At 38.9% G+C, this 12666-nt stretch overlaps 1 protein-coding gene across 1 annotated transcript; it reads right to left on the reverse strand.

Moving 5' to 3' along the window:
- Nucleotides 1–2577: 2577 nt before the first annotated feature.
- Nucleotides 2578–7439, reverse strand: LOC146640220 (ankyrin repeat and death domain-containing protein 1A-like). The gene is made up of 5 exons (XM_085352181.1): nt 7428–7439; nt 6310–6397; nt 5247–5351; nt 3489–3620; nt 2578–2840 (listed from the first exon to the last, which is right to left on the reverse strand). The coding sequence occupies exons 1-5, from the start codon at nt 7437–7439 to the stop codon at nt 2578–2580; spliced, it is 600 nt and encodes a 199-aa protein (XP_085208307.1).
- Between the last annotated feature and the right edge of the window lie 5227 nt (nt 7440–12666).

Raw genomic sequence — 12666 nt, forward strand, 5'->3', positions numbered from 1 at the left:
ATTCAAAACACGTACAAAATTCAAAACACGTACAAAATTCAAAACACATGCAAAATCCAAAACACGTACAAAATCCAAAACACGTGCAAACTCCAAAACACGTACAAAATTCAAAACACATGCAAACCCCAAAACACATACAAAATCCAAAACACGTGCAAAATCCAAAACACGTACAAAATTCAAAACACGTGCAAACTCCAAAACACATACAAAATCCAAAACACGTACAAAATTCAAAACACGTGCAAACTCCAAAACACATACAAAATCCAAAACACGTACAAAATTCAAAACACATGCAAACTCCAAAACACATACAAAATCCAAAACACATGCAAAATCCAAAACACGTGCAAAATCCAAAACACGTACAAAATTCAAAACACATGCAAAATACAAAACACGTACAAAATCCAAAACACGTGCAAAATCCAAAACACGTACAAAATTCAAAACACATGCAAACTCCAAATCACAACGGAAGTGCTCCAGGACGCTAGGGGCAGTGTTGAGCTCGATTTGTAAAATAAACGGCAAGTTTGTTGCAAACACATGGGCTCTAGTCTCCGTTGCGCTTCCCAGGTTGCCTAGCAACTATGATACTAACAGCTGGAAACGTGTCATACAACTTTTTTTGACAGAAATGAAGGAGAACATATTTTTTTTCATTTGTTTGTTTGTTTCTATAAGAGCTTTGTGTGATTTGATAAGTATCTGAGGCTGAGACCACAGGACAGTAAAACATGATTTTTGGGCTTCATTTCTGTACTGAACAGTCATTTAAGATTAGCTAGTAAATAACAATTAGCTAATGTTGTTCATGAGACTAAAGTCATATCACTTTGGTAATGTAAATATAATATGGCCAATATTATGGTTATTATATTAGTCATTATTAGGTATTACAGCAGTGAACATGAACTCTTTGTCAAATACCTTCAGTACAGATTCAAGTTGCAGTTATTTACATGTCTTACCACCTTAAATCTTCACTCAAAGACAAGTATATAGGAATGACTGCCAAATTTATTTGCCACTGAAGCCGAAGGATGGCATCTGAATAAAACCTCTCTTGACATGCCTAGATGACATTAAAGCTTGGTTGGCTCTAAACTTTTTAAATTTGAATGAAAAGAAAACAGATTTGTTGGTGTTTGGACCCAGTGGCCCCTGTGAGTCCTCTTCTTTTCATTTGGAACCCATGGAGGTTTATTTTAAACCTGTTGTTACTGCCCTTGGTTTTAAGTTGGACCAGTCCATTTTTATCATTTTTAATTGATCAGGGTCAGAAGCATGTAGCTGGGATGAGTGAAAGGCATATAAACCAGAACACCAGACGAACACATCTCCTCAATTTACAGCCTGTGTTTGTGATTTTTTTGTGCAGATACTACATATGTGTAACATCTTCTTTCTGTTTCCACAGACAACCAAGAGATGGGAGAGATTGATGCAGCTTGAATTTTATGCTTTTCAAATTTGCCTGAAATAGCTTTGTTTAAAATGAGAAATGAAAATGTATCATTGTCTATACTTTTCACCTGTCCGTTGACTTAATCCCAATCACGCTTGTGTAATTGCTAGTCAGCTGTATGAAATACTAAAAAATGAACAAAAATAAACATTCATTTTCATTTCTAGTAAGTTTGTTTCTTTATTCCACAAATCCTACAAGTCTACAGGTCAAAAATACACATTTAACAAGTAAAGATATGAACTCAGTCTTGTACTAGTATTTTCCTGACAAAAAGATATAAAACCAAAGGTTAATCTACTTAAGTAACAGTCAAACAGAGTGGAAATGGCTTTCAGTGAGAAAAACAATATTATTTTCCCAGTATTACTCTCCTCAAAGTAAGAGTAAGGCCAGTCAAAAGAGTAAGTGAAATGCACACCGCCTTCGCTCCATGTTGCTTTACTGTTGACTGAACTGCTAACTTGGGGTTTGCTCTCTCTGTTAGTACAAGAATTAATAATTGATCAACAAATTGATTTATTCTGACTTACAGAAACCTGGTTGCAGCAGGATGATTATATTAGTTTAAATAAATCAACCACCAATCATCAATCAAATGTGTTATGTACTGCTGTACTTTATTCACAATGAGTAAATAAGAATTTCATTAAAATGACTTTATTTTGGACTGTCACTTTAATTTTGTTTATACAGTACCAAATCCAAACAACAGTCGCCTCATGGTGCTTTATGTTTAAGATAAAGACCCTACAATAAACCCCAACAGTAAGATGAGCCCCTGTTAACAAGCACCTGGAGTCAGTGTGGAGGAAGAACTCCATTTTAACAGGAAGAAACCTCCAGCAGACCACGGCTTAGGGAGTGACAGCCGGTTTGAGGGGAGGACAAAGAGAGGCAAATATTAACTTCATGTGGCCTACAGATTAGCTCGACAACAGTGCATAGAGGGCTTCATGGAATGGGTTTATATGGCCAAGCAGCTGCATCCAAGCCTTACAACATCAAGTGCAACACAAAACATCAGATGCAGTGTTGTAAAGCATCATTGTGAGGGGCGCTTTTTGTTAGGAGCTGGGCTCTGTCTTAGATCCAGTGAACTAGTGTTGGTGTGAGGGTCTTGGGGTTTGGGGTCTGGGATGCAGGGGGCCTGCAAGGAGTATGGAGCACCAGTGCCCGGAGTCGCCAGTTTCATGGTTTGGTCTCTCCATGCGCAGGGGGGGTCCACGCCTCCGCAGGGGGGTCCACGCCTCCTCGGATGCACTATCATGTGGAGCGAGCTGGCCCATGTTGGGAGGTACGATCTGCGCTTTAGGGAATCTCAGGAACCTCAAGGACCTTTGGGGGAAGCAAAATCCCACACCTAAGCAGCAGGCGTGGGGCATTTTGGGTAGGTTAGGGGCAGCTTGTCTTGTCCTTTCTTTGTGTGTGGATAACTGGCATGGGATGCAGCACATGGAAATCTGCAGCAGTGCAAGGCTGTTGTTACAGCCCTTCTAGGTAAACACAGTTCAAGTGCTGCAGTAGAGAAAACCTGACAAAATTGCACGGCAAAAAAAAAAGAAATAAATAGAGAGCAACTTTCCCCTGGCTGCTACACACCTATCTTTCATTAAAAAATGTAAACCATTATGTGACTCACAATTCAAATCATGTAATTTTATTTATAGAAAATAACATTTTTATTTCTTTAAATAAAGAACGTTTTAACAAAGCTAACACAATAGCTCGATGATAAGCATAAACTTGTTGCCGTCACATTACGCAGCACATTTTAGGAGAGCTGGTCTGGGAGTTTGCCTTCTGTCGGATGAACTCTGGATAACAAACCAGAAGAGGAAAACAGAGAAAAGAAAAAAAAGTAGACACATTCCAGTGAACAAACAGAAAAACAGTCTTACGGCATTATTGGTCTTTCTGTGGAGAAATATTGTTAACTAATATTGTATGACTGTTAAAACTGACAAATAGTCTGACCAGTGAAAGGAAGTGACCTCCCTGATTAGCTCACCTGCCAAATCTGTCCGGGAGATTTCCACCAACCCCTCATAGAGGCCTTTGGTAGGGTTTTCTCCAGCTACGAGCACTCCATGAAGCCAGATTAACAGCATCCGGTGACCATGATCTTTGAAGCTTTTCTTACCTTCAATTTAGATTTATATCAAGCATTATCCATCTGAACTTTTAGTTAAACACAGTCACTGTAGACAGTTCTTATACCATCAGAACATTTATAGAATCACAGTAACTAACTAGTTCATATAGTCCACTGGGTCTGTATTGTAACCACAGACCAGCGTTAAGCAAGCGAGGTACTTGGCCAGTAAGCAAAGCTGAATGACATCCTGATATCTTACATTTTAAGTGCTCCAACAAAATGAAACAATATTTTATTTTATATAATTTAATATTTTATTTAAAGTTCAACTTTAAATTAAAAAAAAGGTTCAACAGGTTAAAAGTCAAATAGAGTTTAAAAGCAAGGTGTCAAAGATCTGGCATTTGGAATTAAAGAAAAAAGCTGTGCCCAGAATGTAACTCTTGCAACAGTGTACAAAAGCTGAAAAACTTATTACAATCCATGTTGCAAACTGCTGTCATCTTGGAGAGACTGCTCTTGGTTGGAGGACCAATCTACCCAAAGAGAAAGATTAGCAATTATATCCAACTATGTCCAACAAGGACAAGTGTGGGTTTGGATGGACGGAGGTACAGTATCTACCATTCAGGAGGAGGGCAATCTGGTGGGCAGTTTAGCCAAGTTATTGGCCAGTAGTTGGATGGGACCGGCCCCTTCTTGGGATCCTTGGGGATCAGGACAGCCTTCGGTTAGACATTCCGGGTGGGTCTCAACCATTAGCACCTGGTTCATTTGTGCTGCAGGATGCTAATGGAGTTAGCTTGTTAGCTTCCCTATCCAGTAGGTGTTAAACATGGCAGGGAATGGTGCTGTCCAATCCCTCTGCTTGACATGTCTGCCACTGTGATGGTTACTGGATCCTTTCAGGGAGGTTGTTGCAGTCTGCTCTTAGATCCACTAGGCACTGAGCATTTCTGTTATGTGTTGCATCCTTCTTACATATACTCTTCAGTATTGCTCTGTCTCCAGCGTTGGCGGGGCTGTTCTCATTTTGTTCTGCTGCCATTCAGACTATACTTTGGGTAGTTCAGTGGAGAACATCTGGTTTATTCTCCTGGCTTTTATCTCTCTGGTTAACCAAGATTCAGGTATCAGGTATAGGCAGTTGTAGTTGTGCTTCAGGTCATCATTATAAGACAAGATATTGTATGATAATAGACGTTTTTCTACAAAAAAGTGATGTTGTAAAAAAACCAAAAGAAAAACAACACCATCTGCTCTCTGAAATATTAAGGATTAAGCATCCATTTACTCATGTCAGACTATCCATATATTCTAAATAGATCTGTAGTTCATTTGTTGTAGTAGAATTGTAGAAAGAATTCTTGATCTGGGTTAAAATTGACCTAGACCAGAGTTAATCACCTCAGGTACTCAGAATGCTGTAGAGTGAATCAGTCAGTGCCAAATTTGAGAATTTATTTTCAATAAAATCACTGGACCCATGAAACAGTGCTTCTATGGTTCTGGACATTACAGGCCTTATATTACAGTTTTTCAAACTTGTATGATTTCCTGTGTAAAGATTTATATATATATATATATGAAAAAACCCAACAAGTACAAAAAAGGTAATAAAAATAGCAATAAAACTGTCAATAATTTTTTTAGGAACTCAGCACTGCTCACCTGTCCACTGTTGTTCTATAGCTTGTATATGTGCTTCACTAAAGTCCCAATGCTGAGCGAGAATCTTCCACTCCCCATAACACAGATGCTTTGTGGCGAGGGTCCTGTGGAGCAGGGAAATTATTTTACTGCTATTGTTAAATAATCATCATTATTACCATTGCATTAATAATATAATCTGGAGTTTATATTGCATTCAGGGGTTGAACAGTGTGTGTCTTTCAGAAAGGCTAAAAGTAACAGGACAGGAAACAGGCTTGCAGAGAGTTTGCAGAAGCAGGAAGTTATTTTGAGCAGCAGGCTAAGACGAGGCTTTAACAATGTAACAGATAGCTTTAAGAAGGCCTTAAGCAGTTATGACTATTTTATACACAATGCATATCTGTGCTTATTAAAGAGCTGGAGCTCGGTCAATTAATTGGGGGTCGGAAGCTTTGTTCGGCGCGATGTCCGGACAATCTATTGTGCAAGTGACTTGGAGCCATAGAAGGAATTGCAATACATGCTTACAAAACACTTATATATCAGATCATTTTATATTAAGGTTTTAGTAGAGGTTCTTGGTTAAAACATTTATTTAGTAGAAGACATACACATAGTCTCAGTGAGCCTAAAGAGCATGTGAGGTCAACACACACACACACATGAGTTAGATCTATTTAGAGGAGAGATTAGTCATGTCTGGTTGTAACTGCAAAAGTGTCTCGGTAAAAGAGGAACCGTCCTTGTTGTCTCGGCAAGAAAGAGGAACAATTTACTTTAAGACAAGAACGGAAAGTACCAGCCATGAAAATAGAAGATGATCTTCTGGGTGAAAAGCCATTGTTGGTGTTGATCTGATCTATGTATAAAATGTATCTGTGACGCATGAAGGGGCGTCAGTAAATCAAACCCTGATGCTATAAAATATCTGTTCATGCTTTGATTAAGTCGAGGACTACTGGCTGTCTGCGTACAGAGTGTCTTCCCACACGTGTGTTCATTAAAATCATTGTTTGACCAAGAGCTTCTGGACCATGGGTGGTTTGTACTCTCCCTCCTCAATTGTGAACCTTAACAGTCCATAAGACAGAACGGAAGTGCTGTGTCTCTGGCTGATGGTCCTGTTTGAAGCTCAGAGGTCTTCTTACCTGCTCACATCCCCCGTGATCCTGAATTCAACAGGGAGAAAGTTTTGTGAGTCGTTCGAAGTTAAAAGGATGTTATCACGTTTTATGCATATGATGTACAAAGAAAACAAACTCTCAGTACCTCTTGCTTTTAAAACTAGCACAAAGAATTTACAAGATACTTAGCTGGTTTGTTAAATACCTTCTCCAGGAACAAAAGGCAGTACACAGCTGTTTTACACCTTAAGCTTCACACTCCCTTGCTACCTCCAAAAGTCATTTCCTTCTAAACCTAATACGTGGTTTTGTCATCTAGCAAGAACTGCAATCAAGCATTTGCAATAACTAATAAAAAAAGCACTTGGGACAATTGTGTTGGTGACAGCTTTTGTTATAATATCAATAATATTCATATGAATATGGGATACTGTTACATGTTTGCATAGACTTTTGTGGAATATGGAGACACTCCTGGCATTATATGAGCAAAGTGAGACTCATTTTTTAGGGTTGGTGGAGATGAGTGTGAAGATCCAAACAATCCCTGTCAGTGATGGAGAAGCTTTGATGAAAATATTTGGTAAAAAGTTCACCAGCATGAAGGAAATGAAGTTTCAAACTTTCCTTAGGAGGAGCCCAGCACGCCTGCTTAAAGAAAAGTGAGTGTGGCGATGTGGATGCTTGCAGCGACTGCTGTATAGAGGCCATCCTGCTACACATGAAACACATCAGAGTCATAACTGTTATTTTAGTCACGTGTTTGTTTATTATCCTTATTGTTTTATCTGGGACTGTTTGCAGACATCTCAGAGAGAGGAGACACCAGCATCTGAACAGAGACTCAAACCAGCAACCTGCAGCTCCCTGCTTGGCTGCTCCAGTTTTCTCCTCACTCATGTTGCCCACCAGTGATTTCTAGCTGCCCACCCACACAGCAGGCTAGAATATGCGCTGAGCCTCAGCACCCAATACTTGGACATGTTTTCTTTATTAAATAATGAACCAGACCCCAAAAGTAAACAGCTGTTATTGCTAGGCAACGGGAGCAGCCTTTGGTGATGCAGCACCTGACATTCCTGACCATGTGGGCGGAGCATGCATGAAATGGAATGTTCAGTAGAACTGTGCAACACAAGCACTTAGTTCCAGCATGTTTCATTGTATCCAGACACAGCTAGAGACACATCTACAGCAGCATCTCTGTGCAGGACAAACGACAGTTGACGAAGAAACATCGAAAACTTCACTTCACTCCTCTACAAAACGTTGGCTCCTTTGTTTAAAAGGCCAAAATGAATCGAGGGAGAACGAGAAGAGGATCGGCGAGTGCTTCACCTCACAATTCAGTACAGCTGATTAACCTGCAAGAAGAACTTCAAATGATACAGGCTGAAAATATCAAATTAAAAGAAGAGGCAGAAAAATCAAGAGGAGAAGCTAAAGATTCAAAGTTTGAAACTGATGTAGTATTGCAGGAATTACTGCATGTGGGTCTCAAACTTAAAGGAGAGAAAATGGGAAAACAACAGGCAGAAAAGGAGAATGAAAAGATGAAGAAAGAACTGTTGGAAGCTCAAAAAGCATTGGAGGAAGAGAAAAGCACAGCACAAGAAGCCAACAATAAATATCAAACTGCAAAGAAGGAGGCAGGAAATGTGATGCAGGAATTACAGGAGGTGCAGGAAGCTTTTGAAGAGGGAAAAAAGAAAATGCAGTTGGCAACTCAAGAAGCTGCAAATGTAACAGCTGAAGCTGAAACACTAAGGAAGGAATTACTGCATGTAAAGCAACAACTTGAAGAGGAGAAAAGACATAAAGATGAGGCAGAAAATGAGATTGAAAATTTGAAGAAAGAATTGTTGGAAGCTCAAAAAGTGTTGGAGGAAGAGAAAATTAAAATACAGGAAGCAAAGAAAGAAATGGAAGATACAAAGAGTCACACTGAAAACATGAAGAAGGAACTGATGAAAGTGCAAGAAGAACTTGCAGAAGAGAAAATTGAGGTGAAGGTATTCAAGAAAGAAATGACGGTGACCAAGAAAGGCTGCAAAGACGCACTGAAAGAAATGCGAAAGCACAAAAAGGAAGCTAAAGAGCTCCTCAAACACAAAGGGAAACTGGCCAAACAGCAGCTGAAAGAAAAATTTAAAGATGCCGAGGAGCAGCTCAACAAGACCTTAAATGAACTGAAGGCAAAAGAAAAAGAAAAGCAAGCTGAGGACAGGAGGGGATTCTGGAGCAGACTGCTGAGAAAGAACTGACTCAGCAGCATCAATAGTTTCTTCCCCCTCTCTCCACCTTTCTTTCACCCCATCCTTCTTCTTGGGACGTTTGCTTGTTTTTTAAAAACTGAAACACACAAATAAAATTGCCATAACTTGACTTCATGTTGCCTGCTTCTTTTCTTGTGTGTCTGTGGATGTAAAACAGTAACACACTTTCTGCTCTGTGTCTTTAATTGTAAATAAATGCAATATGTTTTCATTTTAAAATGCAGTGCAAAAAACTTCTGCTCTGAATCTTTTTTTTAGCAAAAAGCTTTTTTTTGCCTGTTGTGGAAGTTTTCCATTTAAATAAAGCCTGCAGACGAGCGGTGAGCGGTAGCTAACATTCTTTAATCAAACACACAAAGAACAGACAACCAAGCTTGATGAAGTCCCTGCATGACCGCAGGACAGACGGTCAGCAGAGTCTGAGCCCAGCATGGCTCTCAGTTAAATACCTTCTCCAGGAACAAAAGGCAGTACACAGCTGTTTCACACTCCCTTGCTGCCTCCCAGAGTCCTCAAAGACACAAAAGACTCTTCCTGTGGAGTTTTCTGCTTCCCCCAACTTCCTTACTACACCCCCACCATTTGTCTTACTGTATGAGTGTGAGACATGTTAAAATCCAGTGGCACCAAGGCATCATACAATAAAATAATGTGATTAATACATAAGTAAAAGAAATTCCTATACATGCCCCTTCCTGATTTCTTATGTTTTAACATGTTTGTTACACTTACATGTTTCCAATTTCAAATGTTAACACAGATGTTCAGAGTAAATACAGATTGTAGTTTTTCAAATGATGATTTAATTTAGTTTGGGGAAACAGCTCCAACTTTACCTCATGTAGAAAAAGTCATTTCCTTCTAAACCTAATACGTGGTTTTGTCATCTAGCAAGAACTGCAATCAAGCATTTGCAATAACTAATAAAAAAAAGCACTTGTGACAATTGTGTTGGTGACAGCTTTTGTTATAATATCAATAATATTCATATGAATATGGGATACTGTTACATGTTTGCATAGACTTTTGTGGAATATGGAGACACTCCTGGCATTATATGAGCAAAGTGAGACTCATTTTTTAGGGTTGGTGGAGATGAGTGTGAAGATCCAAACAATCCCTGTCAGTGATGGAGAAGCTTTGATGAAAATATTTGGTAAAAAGTTCACCAGCATGAAGGAAATGAAGTTTCAAACTTTCCTTAGGAGGAGCCCAGCACGCCTGCTTAAAGAAAAGTGAGTGTGGCGATGTGGATGCTTGCAGCGACTGCTGTATAGAGGCCATCCTGCTACACATGAAACACATCAGAGTCATAACTGTTATTTTAGTCACGTGTTTGTTTATTATCCTTATTGTTTTATCTGGGACTGTTTGCAGACATCTCAGAGAGAGGAGACACCAGCATCTGAACAGAGACTCAAACCAGCAACCTGCAGCTCCCTGCTTGGCTGCTCCAGTTTTCTCCTCACTCATGTTGCCCACCAGTGATTTCTAGCTGCCCACCCACACAGCAGGCTAGAATATGCGCTGAGCCTCAGCACCCAATACTTGGACATGTTTTCTTTATTAAATAATGAACCAGACCCCAAAAGTAAACAGCTGTTATTGCTAGGCAACGGGAGCAGCCTTTGGTGATGCAGCACCTGACATTCCTGACCATGTGGGCGGAGCATGCATGAAATGGAATGTTCAGTAGAACTGTGCAACACAAGCACTTAGTTCCAGCATGTTTCATTGTATCCAGACACAGCTAGAGACACATCTACAGCAGCATCTCTGTGCAGGACAAACGACAGTTGACGAAGAAACATCGAAAACTTCACTTCACTCCTCTACAAAACGTTGGCTCCTTTGTTTAAAAGGCCAAAATGAATCGAGGGAGAACGAGAAGAGGATCGGCGAGTGCTTCACCTCACAATTCAGTACAGCTGATTAACCTGCAAGAAGAACTTCAAATGATACAGGCTGAAAATATCAAATTAAAAGAAGAGGCAGAAAAATCAAGAGGAGAAGCTAAAGATTCAAAGTTTGAAACTGATGTAGTATTGCAGGAATTACTGCATGTGGGTCTCAAACTTAAAGGAGAGAAAATGGGAAAACAACAGGCAGAAAAGGAGAATGAAAAGATGAAGAAAGAACTGTTGGAAGCTCAAAAAGCATTGGAGGAAGAGAAAAGCACAGCACAAGAAGCCAACAATAAATATCAAACTGCAAAGAAGGAGGCAGGAAATGTGATGCAGGAATTACAGGAGGTGCAGGAAGCTTTTGAAGAGGGAAAAAAGAAAATGCAGTTGGCAACTCAAGAAGCTGCAAATGTAACAGCTGAAGCTGAAACACTAAGGAAGGAATTACTGCATGTAAAGCAACAACTTGAAGAGGAGAAAAGACGTAAAGATGAGGCAGAAAATGAGATTGAAAATTTGAAGAAAGAATTGTTGGAAGCTCAAAAAGTGTTGGAGGAAGAGAAAATGAAAATAGAGGAAAGAAAGAAAGAAATGGAAGATACAAAGAGTCACACTGAAAACATGAAGAAGGTACGGTGGCCCCTAGAGACAAAGCACGTACAAACTCCAAAACACTTACAAAATCCAAAACATGTGCAAAATCCAAAACACATGCAAGCTCCAAAACACTTACAAAATAAAAAACACATGCAAAAGACAAAACACGTACAAAATATAAAAAACATGCAAAATCCAAAACACGTACAAAATACAAAACACGTGCAAACTCCAAAGCACTTACAAAATCCAAAACACGTGCAAACTCCAAAACACTTACAAAATAAAAAACACATGCAAAAGACAAAACACGTACAAAATACAAAACACATGCAAAATACAAAACACGTACAAAATACAAAACACATGCAAAATACAAAACACGTACAAAATACAAAACACATGCAAAATACAAAACACGTACAAAATACAAAACACGTACAATATACAAAACACGTGCAAAATACAAAACACGTGCAAACTCCAAAACACTTACAAAATACAAAACACATGCAAAATACAAAACACGTACAAAATACAAAACACGTACAAAATAGTGATGGGATTTCCGGCTCTTCGGTTCGGCTCACTAAAAAGAGCCGGCTCTTTCGGCTCCGAACCGGCTCTTCAGGTTGTTTTGTTGCTTTAATTAATTTATTATTAACAATAATATGAAATTATGCACAAAAAGAATTACTAACGTAAAACAAAGTGGTTTTATTTATATACCGGTATGTTTATATATAAATATATGCGGTGGCCCCTAGAGACAAAACACGTACAAACTCCGAAAAACATTTCTAGCATGAACTGAACTTCCAAAGCAGAGCTACTAGATCACTTAAATTACACAATTGAAAGCATGTGTGTATTGTTTGTGTATTTATACACAGGCACTCATATATATTCAAATAATTTAAAAAAAAGTTCATTTACCTGTTACTACCACACACCAAATCCGGTTGTTGGTACTTGCTGGCTTGTGTAGCCACAAGATACCAAAAGCTCCACACTGCGCCCAGCATCCTGGAGCACTTCTGTTGTCTTTTGTACGTGTTTTGAGTTTTTATGTGCTTCTGAGTTTTTACATGCTTCGGAGTTTGTACGTGTTTTGGAGTTTGCACATGCATCAGAGTTCGTACGTGATTTGAAGTTTGTATGTGCTTTGTCTGTAGGGGCCACCGTAAATATACTTTTATTTATTCACTCCACATAAAATGTAATAAATAAATCATATAATACAAAAATCAACTATTCACATTTCAACTTTTAACTATTTAAATTTTCAGCTTTTTCCTTTTACAAATTTAAAGTGAAAACAACACAAAACACTGCAAACCACAACCCAATTAAATATAAATTAAAATATCAAAACAAAAAGAACATGCATATTCTCTGTCATATGGGCCTGGATGAATAAACTTTCTGAATCCTTTATCATCTGCAACCGAAAATAGTTGTGGATGATTACTATACCTTTCTAATGTCACGTTTTTGTCCCTGGCTCTCTTTGTCTCTCTCTCCATCTGGCTCTGTT

This window comes from Diplotaxodon limnothrissa, linkage group LG1 (assembly GCF_057381915.1).
Source record: "Diplotaxodon limnothrissa isolate DT_005_m linkage group LG1, D_limnothrissa_male_GT1.1, whole genome shotgun sequence".
NCBI classification, from domain to species: Eukaryota; Metazoa; Chordata; class Actinopteri; order Cichliformes; family Cichlidae; genus Diplotaxodon; species Diplotaxodon limnothrissa.